General features: G+C 41.5%; 2 protein-coding genes across 4 annotated transcripts in view; one reads left to right on the top strand and one right to left on the bottom strand.

Annotated features, from left to right (window-relative positions):
- Positions 1–20,673, bottom strand: part of AMDHD1 (amidohydrolase domain containing 1) — a 39,002-nt gene that overhangs the window by 7,012 nt on the left and 11,317 nt on the right. The window contains exons 1-4 of one of the 2 annotated variants that reach the window (XM_061416962.1): positions 7,549–8,285; positions 5,683–5,789; positions 4,040–4,104; positions 1,824–2,101 (exon numbers count right to left, since the gene is read on the bottom strand). In XM_061416962.1, the coding sequence (XP_061272946.1) occupies positions 1,824–2,101; positions 4,040–4,104; positions 5,683–5,789; positions 7,549–7,685 (587 nt within the window). In that variant the 5' untranslated portion in view covers positions 7,686–8,285. Of the gene's footprint in view, positions 1–1,823; positions 2,102–4,039; positions 4,105–5,682; positions 5,790–7,548; positions 8,286–20,673 lie in introns of those variants that run through there. The other variant, XM_061416963.1, reaches the window with a different exon arrangement.
- Positions 8,394–20,673, top strand: part of CCDC38 (coiled-coil domain containing 38) — a 42,924-nt gene continuing 30,644 nt past the window's right edge. For both annotated transcript variants that reach the window (XM_061416961.1, XM_061416960.1), the window contains exons 1-7: positions 8,394–8,481; positions 12,937–12,993; positions 15,412–15,512; positions 16,619–16,784; positions 17,262–17,326; positions 19,764–19,927; positions 20,058–20,138. In XM_061416961.1, coding sequence (XP_061272945.1) covers positions 12,951–12,993; positions 15,412–15,512; positions 16,619–16,784; positions 17,262–17,326; positions 19,764–19,927; positions 20,058–20,138 — 620 coding nt within the window. In that variant the 5' untranslated portion in view covers positions 8,394–8,481; positions 12,937–12,950. The remainder of the gene's footprint in view (positions 8,482–12,936; positions 12,994–15,411; positions 15,513–16,618; positions 16,785–17,261; positions 17,327–19,763; positions 19,928–20,057; positions 20,139–20,673) is intronic.

Here is a 20,673-nt window from a genome sequence, read left to right as displayed (position 1 = left end):
GACCTTGAAATTCTAAAATTCCTGGGTAGTTATATCTGAGAATGGGCTGGGCTTTTGGAGTCAGAGAGCCCCAGAGCTCCACCACTTTGCTGGCTGTATAACTTTGGACACATGATGCAGACGTCATGTGGTATCCTCTGGGCCTTTATCTTTGGGGATGAAGAGGAGACCTCACAGGCTCAGTGGCAGATGGAGAATTTTTCTGTAAAACATCAGCCTTGTATTTGGCACACAGAAAACTCTCACTCAGCAAAAACTGCCTGGGTGGGTAGACAGATGTGGACTATGAGGAGACAGGTACTTATATATGTTGTTTCTATTTTTCAGACAACCATATAGGAAAGGTGTTATTTTGCTGATTTACAAATGAACAATTCATGTTCAGAAAAATTAATGATCAAAACTTAAAATCAACCAGTTGGACAGAGCTAAGCTTGATTCAAACCCAGGTCTGAGGTCTCTCCAAAGTCTGAGACTTTTCTACCATGTCACATTGTCTTTTCAATTGAAAAAAATAACAAAAAACAGACTATCATAGACAGGATACCCCAGAAGTCTTAGTGCAGTTTCAAGTCTTAATAATTTCAGAAGTATAAATGGCAAATACATACAAAAAACATCATTGTAAATATTCAATATTTATGTTTCTTTCTACTTAATTCATTTTGTAAATTTTTCACAATAATTTTCAATGTTAATTTTTTTGGTTCCTCTGATTGAGGATGGTAAACAAATATTAACATTAAAATTTCTATTTTTCAAAGTTCACAAAACTAAATAAGTGTAAAAAATTTAATTAAACCTGAAATGATTTAATTATTAATTTTGAATATTATTTAATTAAATGGGCTATTTAAATAATTAAACCATTTTGGTAAGCCTGAGGCATTTATTATCTAAGTTACCTCACGCCAAGAGTTGACTCATTGGAAAAGACTCTGATGCTGGGAGGGATTGGGGGCAGGAGGAGAAGGGGACGACAGAGGATGAGATGGCTGGATGGCAATCACTGACTCAGACTTGAGTTTGAGTGAACTTTGGGAATTGGTGATGGACAGGGAGGCCTGGCGTGCTGCAGTTCATGGGGTTGCAAAGAGTTGGACACAACTGAGCGACTGAACTAAACTGAACCACAACTTAAAACTTTACAGGCAACGCCCTGTGAATTCTGCAGTCCTGGATTTCTTTTGGATCTTTTGGTTCTGGAACTGTGGGCCTTCTGAAGTAGTAATTCCAGGACAGACAAGATGCAGGAACAGAAGGGGAGAGAATTCTCTATGGCAAATCCCACACGGGAGAAACTTTTTAGATAAAGAGAAAAGCTGAAAAACACATTTACAACAATAAAACAAAAATGCTTGCTGCTAAACAAGCAAACAGATGAACAACAACAACAAAAAAACCAGCATGAGTTATCTTGACGTCAGATACCTCTACAGGCTGTTAATCTCTAAGGTGCCTTTGTGATCACTGTCATGGGAAACTACTTAAATGAGTATCTGTCATTTTAAAGGACCTATCAGGGCAATTTCTTTTTGTTGACCAAAAAAAAAGTTGTGAACGTCTGTTTTTCCTTCACCATGAAGAGACTTGCAAATGGGTGGGTCTGATGGAGACCACCTTCCTAAAACCATGTGTGTGAGATGACTGACCTTTAAAATCAGAACACCTTTCCAAAGGCTCTACTGGTTCCTCTGCAAGAGCTCAACTGCTGGTGCACCTTCACCCCCTGGAGAACATAGCCCCCACTTAGACATCCCCACATGACCCCTTCTGGTTTTCAACTGCCCGAATTAAACTCCAGTCCCTTCTGTTGAGGTTACTTTGGCACGGAGTGGGCTCCGCAGTAGGTGGCCGAGATGCCGATGTCCAACTCCCGCTGGGCGCGCTCAATCACCCGCAGCATCTTGAGCTCCGTCTCCAGGCTGAGGCCATATCCACTCTTGCACTCCACCAGCGTGGTCCCTGCCCGCATCATGCACCCAAGCCGCTGCTGGAAGGAGCTATACAGCTCCTCCTCAGAGGCCTGGCGGGTGCGCTCCACTGTGAAGTTGATCCCTCCTCCAGCCTGATGAATGTCCATGTATGTGGCTCCTGCCAACTGAACACACAGGCTCACCCTTAGGTCTGGAAAATAAAGGGAGGCTGCAGGCAGGTCTGCAGAACCTATGTCCAGGGATGATATTCAACATGATTGACAACTGATATGGCATAGGCACCATAGCCAATCAGAAAGGATGCTGGGACACACAGTTCTAGAAGTCCCTACTCTGCCAGGGTGGTGAGGAGTTGTGGGGGTCAGAGGTGTGCCAGGAAGGGACCAGGGTAGCAGAGATGGGAGACGTGGTAGGGACGTGGGGTCTTAGGGTAGTGACAGTTTACCAACAGGTACAAAAGTATTTCAACAATCCAGTTAGTCCCAGTGCATACCAGCTAATCTCAGTCTACTGCTCAGCACCTATGAGAAAGTGAAGCTTAGGCGATCAGGGGATCCCACTGTCGTTACCTGAGTCTCCACCAAGAGGCCCAGAGCATTCCCACCCCTCAGTATTGGGCCACCTAGAGTTTCAGGCCTGATCTCTGTCACTCAAGAAAATAAAAAGGCTCTTTCTGAGATCCTGCTGAGCTCCTGTTATTCAGAGCTGCAAGGAGGGTGGTGCAGACGAAATGTGCCATCCTGGGGGGCTCTCTTTGCTACACCCTTTCCTTTGTTCTTAATTCTGTCACATTCAAGTTATTGCAAACTAGAGCTTTTAAGAAAAATTCAATGGTTTTATAATAAATTATCTTCAAGGATTTCATGTTCACAAAAACCTGGTGGGTTCGGCCCTTTCTGTATCAGATAATTAGAGAATTGGACTGCAAACCTCTAAATTTTTGGCTCTGAAATTCAGTGGTTTAATAAAGTCTTAAAAAACAGCTCTAGATTGTTGAGAAAGGTAGACAATACTTGAATAAAAAAATTTTTTTTCTGAAATCATGCAATTTGGCTGTTAGGATGTACAGTTTTTTAAAAAACAGTGTGAAGAAAAAATATGAAGGAAACTCAATCTGAAAAGGCTACATACTGTAGGATTCCAACCATTCTGGAAAAAGCAAAACTATGGCAACAGTAAAAAGATCCGCAGTTGCCAGTTTTTAGGAGGAGAGAATAGGCATAGCACAGAGGATTTCGGGGGGGCAGTAAGATTACCCTGTATGATATTACAATAGTGGATGCATGTCAGTAGACATTTCCTCAAACCCAGAGAATGCACAACAGCAAGAGTCAACAGTAACAAGAACTACGGACTCTGGGTGATAATAATGTGCCAGTGTAGGTTCATCCATGCTGACAAATGTACATCTCTGGTCAGGGATGTTGAAACGGAAAAGGCTGTGCTTTGGACAGAAGTTGGGGGCCAGTGGCATATGGGAAATCTCAGAACCTTTAATATAATTGTGCTGTGAACCTAAAACCGCTCTAAAAAAGTCTACTAAAAACAAGCAAATAAAAAGTGTGAAAATGGCTCAAACCAGGGATATGAGGGTTAACTGTGGCTAATTAATGACTTATTAAAAGGACTATAATTTATGTTTCTTAATGTCTAATTTTTATGTAGGAACAATATAAAGCTTATTTTGTGATTAATAATACATTTTTCCAACTTTGACCCCAATTAGTGGCGATTTTCAAACTGCTTCCTGGAGTCCCTTCAAAGGCTACCAGGGAATGGAATGGGGGAAAAAGGGGGAAATTAGTGAGCAAACCAGGTAAAGCTCTATTTTAAAAGGAGCACTTGGCAGCTAAAATATCTTGAAAACTATTATACTTCAAACTATTGATAGCCCTGTGCACAACATAAAGATTTGGCACCAAGTCATAAATTAGTTAACTTTGTAGTAACTTATCTCCATAGTCGAAGCTAGTAAAAAAAAAAAAAATCCATTAAATAGACACATAGACATTTGTTGTAAAGTCTAACAGCCTACAAACTCTAGAAAAAGTTTTGTATATATTTGTGCTTTATTTTGATTTGCCATTGTTTACTACAGTTACCTTCATTGCAAACTCGTGAACTCTTTCGCCAGCCCATACTGGATGTGTGTGTGCATCCACCAAACCTGTAATCAACAAATCACATCATGTTTAAAGTTATGAAATCAAAAGCACTTGGACAGTAGGCAGACTCTAACATGGTTCTTGGGAAAGCATGATGGTGATAGCCATCTTGGAGGGTGAAGGAGGAAGAATGTGTCTGTGTGGTTCCAAGAAGACTCTCCATGGTTGGTCTAGAAGGCTCTAATGGAATACTGACTCAACATGATGAAAACACAGCTCCTTTTGCCCAATAAATCCATGCTCTCCAAACAAGCTTTTAGAACAGAATGTCAAACCTACTAGTTGAGCAAAACCAAGGACTTTATCACCAAAGAATAATCTAGGTGTGAAAAAGAATAATACAATCCCTACCCTCCACTCTGAGAAGGCAAAATATGAAATCATCAAGATGAATCTTTCTTCAAGAAAGAAATGTGTTTTAATTAAAGAGAAACTATAAAGCAACCACTTGGAACTTTTGTTTATGCAGGTACAATTTGGTAAACTATGTCTTTCCAGAGCATTTAAGTTCCTTATGGATTAAATGATTCATTAGTGGCTTTGATTAGAGTAAAACCAAAAGTCCCTATTTGGATTGCTTTCTCTACCACATTCTGTTCTTTCTCCTGAGATTTCACCCTGAGTTTCTCTCCTGACCCCCAAGAGCCAGATAGTAGAAGTTCTGTCAGATATACAGACTACACATTTTTAAGGTATAAACCCTAGCCTCAATGTCTGCACAAAACTCAAAATTTGTGTGAACTTTGTTTCAGATGATTACATAAAAGCCATGATGGAGTGAAGTGTTAGTGCTCAGTCATGTCTGACTCTTTGTGACCCCATGCACTGTAGCCCACCAGGCTCCTCTGTCCATGGGATTTTCCAGGCAAGAATCCTGGAGTGGGTTGCCATTTCCTTTTCCAGGGGATCTTCCCAACCCAGGGATCCAACTCGGGTTTCCTGCATTGGAGGCAGATTCTTTACCATCTGAGCCACCAGGGAAGCCATAAAACATGGATAATTTAGGACATGGTGGCTAATAAACTGATTCTGTTGTCAATCACTAAAGATAAAAATGAACTTTGGTGAAATCTCTAGGGATCTTTGGCTTATGTTTCTTCTGCCTGGAGATGGGTCCTTTGTTTCATACTCTATACAAATTTAGAGTCTATTCTAGAATTAGAGAGAGCAGCTTCCCTATTTGCCTCCCCTATGCAATGGATTAATAAAGTTCTTTGGACAGTTTTTGAATCCAAACCCAACACAGCTGGTTTCTTTTCAGCAGGGGAGTGGAAAGAAGTGGATTGAATGAGTTTGATTCCAGTTGGTCCTTTACCTGTTTAGAGATCTTGGGTAAGATATTTCACATGTAAATATCAGTGTTCTAATCTATGATGTGTAGACAATGATACTTACAAGGCAGTTCAGTGTCATTCAACAAGAAAATGTGTCGGTAAAGCAGCTAGACATTTACTAGTAGAAATTCAATAAATGGCAGATATTATATTTTCATATATTGTGAGACCTTATTTAAAACAAGGTACTACTATTCCTCTTTATTAAAACTGCTTTCAGGCCTTTATTGCAAAAGGGGTTAATACCTGGCAAGATGCATTTCCCAGAACAGTCAATTCTTTCTTCAAATGTTTCTTCTGAAAACTGTTTTTGGATAGCATCAGCAGGACCGATGGCTTTTATGAAACCATCTCTGAAGAAAAATCAAGAAATTATCACAAAATTTGGAAGAAGTATTGTGAAAAATTTGACCAATGATTTAAACTATGAAATGATTACCAGTAAGTATAATGAAGTTACTTTCAGTCAATCAATATTTACTGTATTTCCTTCTTGAGCTTTTGTCTTTGGAAACTGACTCCAGACACACCAAGGCAAAAAGTCATGTGTAGCAGAGATTGCTAGTTGTTCCCCAAGATCAATGTTTCCTTTTCCCACAGTGCTAGATTGCTAAATTTTAGCTGAAATCTTGACCATCCAGAATAAAGACTTCATTTCTAAGTCTCCCATCAGCCAGGTGAGGCCATGTGACTAAGTTCTAGCCAATAGGATTCTCTTCTCTTCCTACTTCCTACCCGCTGGAATGTAGACACCATAATGAGAGAAGGCACAACCATCTTGGATGATGGAGTGAGTGTGAGGAAGACTGGGGTGCTCAGCTGAGCAAGAAGGTAGGGGTCTAGATCCTTGGAACTCCATGGAGTATGGCTATCAACTGACCCTAGGTTCCTACATCCATGCAATTCTTATTAACTGATTTTAACAAATTTTTGACCATAACACTGGGAATATTTTTATTCCTTTGTTAATTAAACACACAGAGAGTCCCTAAAAACTGGGCTCTTACACAACCCTAAGCAGCCTCAGATAAGGGATGAAACTTGTGTAATTTCAGTGTCACCGGTTCTTCGATTCAGATGGGAATCCAACCCCTAGGCCCACTCCAAGTCTGCCTTCCAAGCTTCGGCTGTTCTTTTACTCTCAGAAGGTTAAATGAAAATAATTGAAAAATGTCCTGTTTCTGGTGGCTGAATTTTAATATCACCCCAAACTATCACCACATAAAGGGCTTCTGTGGGTTTCAAGTTTTGGGGGTACAGCAGAAGCAGGTGGGAGATACGCTTTGTAAAAATTCAGATCTCAGAACTCCACCCATAGAGATCTTGATTCAAAAGACCTGAGGATAGGTACGGAGTGGGTGGCAGGGACTGGATGAAAGTAATCAAAATGTACAAACTTCCAGTTATAAGATACATAAGTACTAGGGATCTAATGCACAGCACGATAAATATAATGAACACTGCTACATGTTATACATTAAAGTTGTTAAGAGAGTAAGTCCTAAGAGTCCTGGTCACAAAGAAAAAAATTTTTTTTCTATTTCTTTGACTTTGTATGAAAGGATGGATGCTCACTATACTTACTGGTAATCATTTCACGATGTATGTCAGTCAATTCATTATGCTGTTCACCTTAAATCTACACAGTGCTGTATGCCTATTATATCTCAATAAAACTTGGTGGGGGGGGGTAGATCTGAGGATAAGGGGGTGGGGAGGGATCAGAAATCTGTCTTTAAAAAAAAAAAACAAACTCAGGCCATCTGAGGCAGGTGGCTCCTGTCCACACTTCAGGAAGCATTGGAGAGAACCCCTACCCCTTCTGATTGCTGCAATCATATTTTATCAGCAGAGGCGCAATCCTGATGCGGCTCAGTGGGTTGTGCAGCTTGAGAGTGCTTTTCTTTTCCAAGTGAATGACAACCCGAAGCAGCCAAACACGTTAGCAATAGGCGCCTGAAAAGGAGGCGTGCAACCATCTCCCTGGGTGCAGGAAAGCTGTTACCGCCTTTTCCTCCACAGCGCACAAGTTACAGAACGAGTACTTGGCTGACTAGTCCCCCTCAGCAAGCGACCCGCGGCGCCCGCAGCCCAGACGGCGCGGCCACTTACGTGCCCACCACCAGGCTGGCGCCCTCCAGCACCTCCAGGCTGCGCAGCGCGTCCCGGGTTAGGAAGCGCTCGCCGCGGGCGCACACCAGCACCACTTGCCGCGCGTTCTCCAGCAGGAGGCGGTGGCCGCCGGCCATGTCGCCAGGCACCCTGAGTCTAAGGGAGGCTGCTGGGCTTGCGCTGAGCTCAGCCAGCACTGGAGGGGGCAGGTCCGCAGGGGTGTAGCCACCAGTCCCGAGGGCGGGGCGGGGCAGGGGCTCCTCGCCTTGGAGTTTCCTGACTGCCAGGGATGCGGGCCTCCCCTCCACGATCGATCGCGAGGGCAGTGAGAGTACAAAGACAAAAATGCTGATTAGTAATACATGTTATAATGGACTCTCCTCTTTCCTGGTCACTTTGTCACGTTCTGGGTAAATGCGGTAGGAATTACTGTCCCTACTTCACAGATGAGAAAACTGCAGCTCAGTGGTGGGAAGGGAGAGAAAGGTGGGCTACGAAGATCACGCGACCTGGCGGAAGGGCGTCACCGAGGACTAGGGTACCCCCAGAGGAGTTAAAATGGGGAGGTGGGGGAAAGAACCTGGGAGGGAGCCCCGGGAAGGGACAGAGTTTGGAGAAACCTCTGCCCAGGGGGGCTGGAGCGGCAGCCTGGGACGCAGGGGCCACCTGCAAAGGGAACCTGGGGATGGGTGGGGGTGGGAGGCGTCGGTGGTGGGGCGTTGCGGGTGGAGTTGCTCCAGGGTCCGCGCGGCCGAGCACGGTGACGGGTGCCTCACACTTTTCGGTTGGCCAGCTGCACTCCCGGATCCCCTACTACCGGAGTGGGAGAGGATAGAGCCGAGACTGCAGAATCGATTGGCGCCTTCACCCAGCTTCCCCTAACCCCTTACTGAAGGATAGGTTGGAAACGCTCCTGGATCCCAACTTGTTGAGGTAAAACTGGTTTCAGCTTGATGTCCCCCATCCCAACTGTACACAACGGGGCCTGCCCTCAATTAGCCACCAAGATTGGAGACCACCTCAAGAATAAGGAGACTTACCTGGTAGCTCAGAGGATAAAGCGTCTGCCTACAATGTGGGAGACCCGGGTTCAATCCCTGGGAGGAAGATCTCCTGGATAAGGAAATGGCAACCCACTCCAATATTCTTACCTGGAAAACCCCATGGACAGAGGATCCTGGGAGGCCACAGTCCATGGGGTCCCAAAGAGTCAGACATCAATGAGCGATTTCATTTTCTTTCACTTTCAAGTAAAAGGAAGATGGTCTGTAATTCTTAGCCACATCTCTTCCTGCCTGTCAGTTGCTGTGAATACACTGGCAGGCACAGGATTTTGAGCTTTCTAAATATTTCGTTTTGTTTATACACTTATTAGAAGCTCTCTGTTAGGCCTTGTAGGACATTCAAAGATAGGAAGGCCCCTTTTCTTCCCAGCAAAGACTTTACAGTCAAAAGGAAGACACTTAATGGATGCAAATAACATATGATCAAAGAAAGCTGAGGCTGGCAAAACCACAAAGTCTAAAAGTCAATTTTGTGTCATTATAAACCATTTATAACAAAGAACAGAAAGCAAGAACTCCTTTAAATGAACACAATAGGTAAGAATATACTTAAGTTTCATATTACGGCCATAAAAAAGAGATCAGTCAGGTAAGAAAGAGAAGGGAAAAATGGGAAAGAATTAAGTAGATAATGTAAATAAGAGACACTAAAGGAGAAGAAAAGAAATCTATAGATTACCCACAGCTCAGACACACAATCACAAACAGAGGTGTCTTTCACAGTTTTAAAAAGAAAAGTATAATATATGCAGAGAAATAATAGAAGTAGAAACAGTGGAAAATAGAGACACATAAAGTCACTAATTTATAGAGAAATGTTAACATTTTGTTTAGAAAATTTCTGCTAAATCAGTTACATTTTGCATTTATAGGCATATTTGCAGATACATGCAATTCTAGGTATAAAGGATGGGATGAAATTATAGGAATATAAAAGCCTTTGGGGTTTGATAAACTTATCTTAATCCCACTTCTGTTACTTTTGAACTGTTTGACCTTGGGAGTTTGCTTAATTTCCCTAAGCCTCCCATTTTCTCATCTATATCATGGGGATGATTGTTTCTACTTTATGGACTTACCTGAGCTTTAAATAAGATGGTGTGTAAATCACTTAGCCCAGTGCTTAGCTCTAAAGAAGTAATACTATTATTACTGATTATTACTGTTAGTTTATTTTAATCCTGTTATTTGTCTTGCTGGTCAATTAAAGATTTGATTTCAACCGATAGTCCTTCAAAGCACATACCATGTATTTAAAGCTTACAAGTTCTTTGTAAGTCTAAAAGAAGTTGTCCTTTTTCTTCACGAGGATTTATATCTGTGGGTGAACTGAGTGTATTCGATTACAGTCCACATAGACAACATTGCTAAAAAAGCCCCTGCAAACAAGTTTGCAGAAGTTAAGAAGGTTAAGAGCAGACTTCTCTCCTCCAGTCATTGTTAAATAATTATAGAGGGGTGATGATAACACATTTAGCCTCAAGAAATAACCAGCATCTCTGCAGATCTTTAGTTTACAAAGTACTTTCCACATCATGGGACTCACATTGGCCAGTTTCTTTCCCCTACTCTTCCTTCTTCTGGACCTGCAGTTATTTTTCAGTTTGCAAAAGGTACAGTCAGAAATGTCAACAGAAAAGTCCGTACAAAAGAGCTAGTTTGACGCCAGCAGGGACTCTAAGGTCAAGCTGAAGGTAATTTCCTCATCACCATGCTCTGCTTCTGACCTAATCGAGAGAGGCAGGTCACGGAGCAGGCCAAGGACCTAGTGGCTCCCAGCTTTCTGGTAAATAAAAAAAAGATTGCTTGCGCTGGTGTCTCTACACCATCCAAGGACACAGTTCACAGCCCTTTCTCCGAGTATTTGTCCAAGTGGGAGGGAAGAAGGTGGGAAAAAGTCGAAAGGCATTGGGTCTGAGAGAACCTGTCCAAATCTTTGTTTGCATTTCAGAGACAAAGCTTTCTATCTCCTGATGAAAGAATCTGCAAATCCACTTCCATTGAATTATAGAGAGAATTGTTGAGAAAACCAAACACAAACTGCTTCAAATAACATCTGCTAGATACTGTTATTGGGAATTCATTTAAAGTTGCTCTAGGACTGTAGGTTTAGATATTGTTATGTAAAACCCCACCTCTTTCACAAAGCTTGGAATATTAAGACTCTGTGCTAAGGTGGGTCTCTCTGGGACTCTGTGGACTATAACCCACCAGGCTTCTCTGTCCACATGTTTCTCCAGGCAAGAATACTGGAGTAGATTGCCATGCTCTCCTTCAGGGGATCTTCCCAACCCAGGGATCAAACCTGCATCATCTCTTATGTCTCCTGCATTGGCAGGTGGGTTCTTTACCAGTAGCGCCACTTGGGAAACCCAATAAGGTAGGTCAGATTCCCTAAATTTGTATCAATATTTGTGGTCTACTCCTCTCAAACAACCTGGTTTCAAGAACTTTAATTCAGGGTTTCTTATGAAAGTGGTTGTCAGTTACCCCTCCTATTCTTTACGAGTACTGTGGTTGTTCATAAGACAGAGTGGACTAGAAAGAAGACAGATCTGGATATCTATTTTGAAGAAAGTATAAGCAATTATTTCCCTATCCGTCTATCATGAGTAAGCACTTTGCATACATTATCTGTGTTTGGAAATTACAACAAGGCTGTAAGAAAGGCTGAAAGAAAATTAGTATCCATACTTGGAAGAAGCAGTTTAGATGCACTGAATTTAATCGGGTAGGCCTAAGAGAGCGAGCCGAGAAGAGTCAGAAACCAGATTCAAACATGCCTGTCCCCAAAGGCTAGGGTCTTTCCACAGTGGCATTCATGCTACCCTACGACGATACGCATCAAAGGACCTGACTTTTATATAATGCAGTGACCACATGTGATTGCATAATGTTAGAAGAATGTGAGAATTAATTAAACCAAACAGCATGGTGTTCACCTGGAATAGTATTTATATTAGTGTATTTATATTAGTCCCCTTGGAGGTCTAATAGATATCTCAAATTTATCATATTCCAAACTGAACCTTTGTTCTTCCCAACCTCCCCTTTCCCCACAGTCTTCTCTGTCCCCATTGATGGCAATTTCATCCTTTATTTCCTGGGCTCTTCATCTCATACCCCATATTCAAACCATCGCCCAGTCCTATAGTCTCTACTTTCCAAATATATCACCACTTCTGCTACTATCCTAAGAGAACCCGTAAGCTCTTGCCTCTCCATAGCTGTAGCATCCCATCAGATCTCCCTACCTGACCTTCAACCTCTTCTGTAGTCTCTTCTCAGCTCAGCACTCAGAGTGATTCATTTAATGATCTTTATTCCAATTAGTAAATGACCTATAAGGTCTTGTTGTCTCTTTGACCTTGGCTGTCACTCTCCCCTTTATTCACTGGTTAAGCTCCACTAGTCTCTTGCTGTTCTCAAACACACCAAGTATCTTCCATTCTTAGAGTATTTTCTCCATGAGCTTACACTTATATGACACTTACTATGCTTCTGATGCTGTCCAAAGGGCAAGACATATGCTAACTCCTGTAACAATTTCAGGAGGTAGGTACTATTCTTACCCTTCCTTTTGAAAGATGGGAAAATTGAGGGGTAAGGATGAAGAAGCATAATGAGAGTCCAGGCTCTTAATCACAAGCTTGCGTTTCCTCTAAAAATGATGGCTTGCAATCAAACACCACCATTTTCAATCCCTGGTTTTCCAACTTTCTTTTTCTTCCATTGGAAGTTGGGTTTGTACATGTATTTCAGATGTGAATTTGCGGGCATCTGCTATGCAACCTGACAACATTTTCCCTCTCATTTGGGAGTGCTGTGTTTAGTTGCTCAGTCGTGTCTGACTCTTTGCAACCCCATGGACTATAGCCTGCCAGGCTCTTCTGTCCATGGGATTCTCTAGGCAAGAATACTGGAGTGAGTTGCCATGCCCTCCTCCAGGGGATCTTCCCAACCCAGGGATTGAACCTAGGTGTCCCACACTGCAGGCTTTACCATCTAAACCACTAGGGAAACCCATTAGTCATCCTGCTATTTCTATTTTGTACAACAAAAACATCCACTGACTTTGACTTATTTTCCCTGGTTGGTATATCATATTGGTTTAGTTTGGGAACTTTATAATTTCTAAGAATAGCTGGCTGTCTTCTTCTCCCTTATGTTCATCACCAGCCCTTAACTGATCAACAAAGGGATTAATACATATGAAAATACAGATGTAGAATAACTTCTAGAGACTATTGATTCCCTTTACATGTGCTATGTATTATGTAATGTTTATAGAGTTTTTAAAATATATTTCCTTTTCTTTGGACAGGGCCAAGACACAAAATGTCATCCCAGTTTTTGTCACTATCACCAGTGACTCCTGCAGGTAAAGAAGAAATCAATTACTGGGTTCTTACTTTGTAGCCAGTTACAGTTAGTCTCCATGATGGATTGGGCAATAAGAAAAGGAGAATACTGCATGACTGCATGATAAGATCAGGCTTAGTGTCTCTATGTAAAGAGTTTATGAACTGCCTGCTGAGAAAGTTCCCTTCTATTTATTAATACTGAAAAGAAAAATCTTCAAATCAGAGGGGCATTAAATGATCACAGTTAGCTACATTCTTAGAGTCCTTCATGATATAAAATAATTAGCTCAATTATTCATCATAATAAAGGACATAAAAACTACCCTTTAACAAAATCTGTCTTCTTTCTTTTATCATCCTTTATCTCATTTTTCCGCTTTACAAATGGACAAGGAATTTGTATTGGTCTACATACAAAAATAACTTTTTATCACTTATAAATTTGACAAAGATTTAAAAATTGGACAACACCAAGAATGTGCTGTGGATAACAGGTGCTCCAGAGGCATTCTCTTTGAAAAAAAAAAAACACATAGCCCTATCTGTGTTTAGAATTAAAAGGTTTAGCTGCACTTGACAGAAAATATAAAACAACAGTGACTTAAACATGACACAAGTTTATTTCTCTCTTAAGTAACAAACTCCGGATAGAAGCTTTCCACGGCTCCTATGAGAGCTCACATCAGGGGCCCAGGCTTCTTTTAGTTTATTGCCGGTCTGTACTCTATCCAAGATGGCTACTTCCGCACCAGCGATAACACCTATATTCCTCCCAGCAAGGGGGAGAAGAAGGAAGGGAGGTGCACACTCCTTCTTTTTAGGACACTTCCTAGAAGCTGCACTCACCACTTCTCCTGACATCCCCTTGGCCAGAACTTACTTACATGGCTATGTCTAGCTCCATGGGAGGTTGAGACACGTAGTCTTAACTCTGGGTGCCCGTGTGCCAAGTTAGAGTTGAAGGCTCTCTTTCTTAGAATAATGGAGAATGGGTATCGGAGAACCATTAGTAGCCTCTGCTCCACTATTAAACTTTAAAAAGCATTTAAATAGGACCATATTGGAAATTTCTTCTACAGATACATTTGAACAAGTGATTAAAGATATGCGTATAAGAATATTCAGTGCAGCATTATTTATAATAGCAAAAGACGGGGATCAACCATCATGTCCATTGATATGGGATTTGTTGTATTAAGTATAATACATCCAAAGAATTGGCTACTAGATAGCTTTTTTTAAAAATGAGCTAAATATATATGTGCTGATATAGAAAGAACTCTAAGTATATTGCCAACTGATAAAAACCAAGATGCAGAATAATAGAATAGTATGTATTAGATGATCCCTCCTTTCCTAAAAGTTTTGTATTACTTTGTCAAGAACTATGAGGTATCTAGGATGTTCCTCTATTTACAAACTAATAAGTTTGCTTGCCACAGTTGCTTGGATACAAAACTCCTGGGTCATAGTGAAAGCATTTTATCACTCACAGAGCAATGAACAACATTTTTGGGACCAGTTACCTGAGCCCATGACCTTCTTATAAATTAATAAAACTACATATTAATAACATTATATGACCCTCTGAACCCACAAGAACCCACAAAAGTTAGGATCTTGACAATACTTTGCACCCCATACCTTACCTTCCCTTACCTGGGGCAGCCATCAAGCCTGTTGCCTACTCTCATCCACACTCCCATCTCCAAGCCCAGCTGCCTGGACCCACTCTCAACTGTCTCTGCTAATTTATTACAAGACCTAAAATTTCATGTTCTGCTTTGACATCTTTGAGCCTCAGAGAGCTCTAAAGGCTTAACTGTAAGTCCTCCTGTTATTGGCAGATATGACATCCACCAAGTGGGAAATGTTCCCCATGAAGCTAATTCCTCTATCAGCAGGACCAGCTACGCTCCATTGCTCTTCAACATAACGGGTTTTATTTTCCTGCCAGCCTGTGAAACTATTCAAACAAGTCAGTCACATCCTCCTGTAGAAGCCAGAGGTCATTCAACCCTCTTGTTATGACAAAGCTTGCCTCCTGCAGCTCCTGGTTCACTCTGCTCCTGAGTGCACGTGTGATGTGGTATGGCCCTGCATGGCCCATGGCATCCTCCTACACTGGGGCCTATGTGACTAATTAAATTGCTGCCAGTCTCATCAGTCCAGTGTTGTGTGTTCAGCTACCTTGTACTGCTTAGGGCAGTGGCTCCTTCCTTCTCCCCTGGGAAACAGAGGAACTGTGGCTCCTGCCCCTATGATCCAGGCCCTACATCCCCGCCTTGTTGGGGGCAAGGCTGCATGGATCCTCCTCCTCAGAGATGCAGGTGCCCTCACTTACTCTCCCCTGTATGGTGGGAGCCTTGCTGTTCTGGTCAACAGGAGGATTGACAGAAGTTTTTTGTTTCCTTTTTTTTTTTTTTTTTTAACAGAGAAAGAAAAAGATGAGACAATCAAAAAGGACAGGCCATATAAGATCTTTTTTAAAGATCTCTTTCTTTACAAAGAAAATGAAATGGCAGCAAAGAAAAGGGTAAGATAAACCACAACTGCAATTAATGTTAGAATCATACTCTCTTAGCCATCACTTTTATGAACTTTGCTGGGTTGAGACATAGAGTCAGATGTCAGGTTGCGTGTCTCCCATTATGCCAGGAGCTGGTGTAATCGCTGTTTTAGGACAGCGTCCAGCCGTGGTAGGGAGCTAGCGATCACTGCCTACCGGAGAATACAGGCACAGCACTACAATCTGGTATGACAGGTACAGTATACCCTATCCGTCGATTCTGATGCCCACGTTTTCTCGCATTTTCACATTTCTGAAATTGGGGCTCAGCTACATAGATGGGATGCCATACAGCACTGGCACCGCATAAAATAATAGTGCATCTTACAGATGGCACCTTAGAGTTGAAATACAGTAACAGAAGCATGCAGAGAGAAAGGGACACTTGTATTTGTCAGTGAAAAGAGGGAAGAGAGGGTGGTGGGAGCCATGATGGGGTATGTGTGCAGAGACTACTGAGGAGATAATAAGAACTGAATCATTAAAAACAAGTCAGAATTTGCTAGGCAGATGCAAATAAGAGAATGCATATGTATGTACTGGGGAGGAAGATGGAATAAAAGTGGAGGAAGAGGTGTCATTTTAGAATGAGCTGGTATGAAACTATGGCCAACTTCCTAACTATACCTTGCAGTTAATTTTCCTGCTTGTATGATGAGACCCCACATCACTGTGTGATTTTTTTTTTTTTTTGAATGTCTACTTGGGAGGTCTATTTGTTCTAAGTTTTCAATTCGACAGAACCAATCCTTTTCAATCAGTGGAATCTCCAAGTGACCTGCATTCTGAGCTGGATGAAACTGTGAAATTAAAACCAGATCACTTTCTAATCTTCTGTTTGTGAAGTTCATGTTTAATCAAGTTTGAATGTTCTTTCTTTGTGCTCAGCTTCCTACGAGAAGGGATTGAAAACCAAGCAAAACCTTTCAGACATGAGAACTTGAAGTTGCTTGTTTAACGAATTAGTACTGAGAAAAGGACTTGTTGCAAATGATATTTATATATGATCACTATTTTAAGACAACATTATTTTGGTACATTAGAAATTCTGTTAAACTTTTTCACTTGGGCAGGAAAAGTTTCTGAACCGTAATATGAAAGTCTACCAAAAGTCTACTTTTTCATCACGAATGAAGAATCGTTCACACCTGGGCCAAATAGCAATCTTTGCCGACGCAGGTGGTGCCTCAGTTGAACGACTGGGGCTAGATCCCACTCTTATTCTCAGATTAACAGAAGGTAAGTCTAAATTACTGTTTGTTTAAGAATATCATTTTGAATATTTACTATTAATGTCAGGTAACTGTATGAAAAAGAGGCAAATGCTGGTAATATAGTGATATACCAGTGATTATAGCTTCTGCCACTTGTGAGCTGTGTGATCTTGGACAAGCTTTGTGACATCTCTGAGCTTCAGGATCTCACACACAGGATGGGGATAGTAACAAGAACCTTATTGGAGGTATTAATGGAATTAAGTTAAATTATGGATGTAAAGAATCTAGTGAAGTTCCTGGAATATGGACATAAAATAAATGACAGTTATAATATTGTTAAAGTCACTTTTCAGTGGCTAGGAAAAAAGTTTTTCTAAAAGTATAGTATTTTTAAAACTCAGATATTGTATGCAATAATTTAATTACATAGCTTTTATTTTATATAACATCTCTGAGGGATAATGAACCAAACTTAAGTCTATTTCAATTTTCTTTAAAGGTGCAGACACAAAAAGGACCATCCATGAATTTATTAGTGACCAGAGAGACAGGTTTATGCTCGAGGTAGTTAAAATAATTTCTTTCTCCTGTTAGCTGAATTGAAGACTTCCTGAATGGCACTGCCACATTTTCACCTGGACGTTTTCCTTTCCCATGACAGGCCCCAGCTCCATTGCCCCTCCTACCCTAAAGACCCAGCCTCTTCCAGACCCACTTCAATCAGGCTTTTGTTCTCATCATTCCACCAACACCACTTCCATTGCCCAATTCAGTCATTTCAATCTTCCTTCTACTTACTTCTAGCATCTGTTGGCCCAGGTGATCATCCTTACCTGAAACACTTCTTCAGCTAGTTTCCAGGACCCTCTATGTCCTGGTTCTTCCACAGCACTGACAGCTCCCTCCTTCACAGTTTTCTTGTTCCTCTGTGCCCTGATCTTAAAATGCTAGTATACCCCAGGGCTCACACTTCACCCTACACTCTATCCACTCTCCTCCAGGCTGGAGGCTTTAAATCCTACCATCCTATTAAGAGCTTCCAAATTTACTTCTGATTTTCCTTCCTGAACTCTAGACTCACCAGTACACTCAGACCCAACAACTATACCCGTAGTTCTTAACATCTCTACTTAAGATGCTCCACAGGGATGTCAGACTTCACATTTCCAAAACTTCCCTTGTTATCCTTTCTCCTGTGTCTGCAAATCTGAATCTCAGGCAGTGTTTCCTATCTCTGTCAACAGCAATTCCATTTTTCCAGTTACTTTGACCCAAAATATTGGGGTTATCCTCAACTCCTTTACAACCCACATCCAAATACCCTTTGGGATATATTTTTTCCCAAATATATCTGTAATCACCCTACTTTTCACGACCTCCTCTGCTGCCACTGTAGTTTATGTCACCAGTAGGTCTTGCATGATTATTATTATAACTTCTGAGCACTAGTTTCCTGCTTCCACTTTTGCTCCCTGTAGTCAGTCTGTCCCCTGCCCCTGCTCTGCTGAAGAGCTGACTTTTCTGGTCCCCAGCTCTGCTCACTCTCTGACCTCCTTCCTTCCACCCTGTGCGTTGCGCACTCTGCTTCAGCCACGCTGGCCTCCTTGCTGTTCCCAGGACACACCAGTCATACTCTCTCTCCCTCAGGACCTTTGCACAGGAGGCTTTTCCTTCTGGGAAGAAGATTCCTCTTTGAGATAGCTACATGATTTGCTCCCTACTTCCTTTCAGTCTCTGTTAAGTTTTCACTGTATCAGGGAGTCTTTCCTGGGCTAAACATGGTGTTAATCTCCTGCCCTTGCCCACTGGACCACTTATTCCCCTTTAATCGACATCTCCCTCTGCTAGAATTAACATCTCACAAAAGCAATCCATTTTATTCTGTTCACTGCTCCAAAAGGATGATTAAAACAGAACTGGTGCACAGTAAGCACACAGTAACTGCTTGGCAAATGAAGTAATAAATATTTGGGGGTTATACACGTGGAGTATCTAACTTTTGGTTTTTTTCTTTTCCTTTAATCTTTTATTTTACATCCATTCATATTTAGAAATACTGTATTTAAAAAAAAAATCAATTCATTGATTACTTATTTTTGGCTGCCCTGGGTCATTGTTGTAGTGCCCGGGCTTCTCACCATGGTGGCTTATCTTGTTGTGGAGCACAGGCTTTGTTGTCTGAGGCATGTGGGATCTTCCCGGACCCAGGAGCTAACCTGTGTCTCCTGCACTCGCAGGTGGATTCTTATCCACTGCACCACCAGTGAAGTCCTGGCTGTTGTTTATTTAAAGTTATCTCATTTCCACATTTGAATCCATTCATATTATAATGTTTGTGGCTTTGTTTATACTTTATTGTTCATGCATGGCATTAAAAATACAAGTAGATTCTTCCATTATGTAGTTAAAACAAAACAAAACAAAACAGAATCTAGCTATCAAAGTTGCGTTGGAGGATCTAAACAGGGTGCTTTGAGGCTGGCTAAACACTCCCCCACCCCGCGCTCCCCTTGACCCTGGGGCTGGCTTGGAGGAACTGTTGGACCCTGACTCTCCCATGGTACTTCCTATAGGAAGAGCCTTTGTGATTGCAGACAATCCAATTTCCCAAGGCCCAGAAAGTACCAGAGTGTGGGTAACACTAAGTGGACCTGCTTTTTGGAGAAATATGGAACATGCCCCTCCCCCCCTTTTTAGGATACAGCCTGAGGAGACACATAGCTATTTTTATTTGTGGGGCTATTTTGGAGCAATATCAAGCCTCTTCATAAAAGTCAGAGAGAGGCATTAGTCTCCCTTCTACCTATCCTGAAAATAGAATTCCTTCATGAAATGAAGGCCACAGCCCCAAGGTTCACATGCTATTATTTCTAATACAAATGATCACAGATATACAAAAATAACCAGGCAGGTTATTTTCCCCCTTTGTTATGAAACCTTTGAAATGTGCTAGAAATGTGGAGTCATGTTCTTGATGCACTTGTGTTTTCAACATTCTCAGTATACTCTGTCAACCAAAAGAAACACCATTCAAAGGTTTGAAAAACAGACAGCAATGAAGGAAAGGCAACTCATGAAAGCAGAAAAAAAGCTCGAAGATGATGCAATAGCCTTTGAGGAGTTCCTCCGAGAAAATGACCAGAGATCTGTAGATGCTCTCAAAATGTTCGTTTCCCCCTACTGCCCACCGCCCCCCCGCTTTGGCCAAATCGCTTTTTACCCTCTTCTTTCTTCTTTTTAGTTTTTCAGAACACAGCCCAATACAAAACAGACTAACAAATCTGTTCCTTTTCAGTGCAGCTCAGGAAACTATAAACAAACTGCAAATGACGGCGGAACTCAAGAAGGCGAGTTTGGAGATCCAGTCTGTGAAAAGGTAAGGCTGGGCCTGTCTTCTACCCATCATTTGTCCCTGCCCCCACTGAAACCTACTGGTGCCTGGCAAGACCTCAGGGGGACTAATCCTGATCAGTTGGTGATTTCATAAGTATGAACACATTTTAAAAATAAGTAATTTGTTGATCAACGATTGTGTCTACCTGGAGACCAGGAGACAGTGACCTCTGGCTGAAAAGTTTCTCTAACTTGTCATTACAAGATACTAGTTGAAAAGAAGGAAACCAATGTTAGAGGTAAGCAAATTATTTCCTAAATGTTCTTTTTTCTTCATTCTAAGGCACTGTTCTTCCCGTCCCCCATTTTAACATCTCTGAATTTAGGATGCTTTTAATATTTTTATAATTATCTTACAATTATAATTGGCAGTATTTTTTATATTTGTACTTACACTTGGTTGAAATTAACATTGATATTAAAACAAGGATTTTATGTACCAATATTTTCTTAGGTCAGTTTCCCAAGGCAATAGAACTAAAAGCAAAAATAAACAAATGGAACCAAATGATGCAATC

This window comes from Bos javanicus, chromosome 5 (genome assembly GCF_032452875.1).
Source record: "Bos javanicus breed banteng chromosome 5, ARS-OSU_banteng_1.0, whole genome shotgun sequence".
NCBI classification, from domain to species: Eukaryota; Metazoa; Chordata; class Mammalia; order Artiodactyla; family Bovidae; genus Bos; species Bos javanicus.
This window is presented reverse-complemented; position numbering and strand designations above follow the sequence as displayed.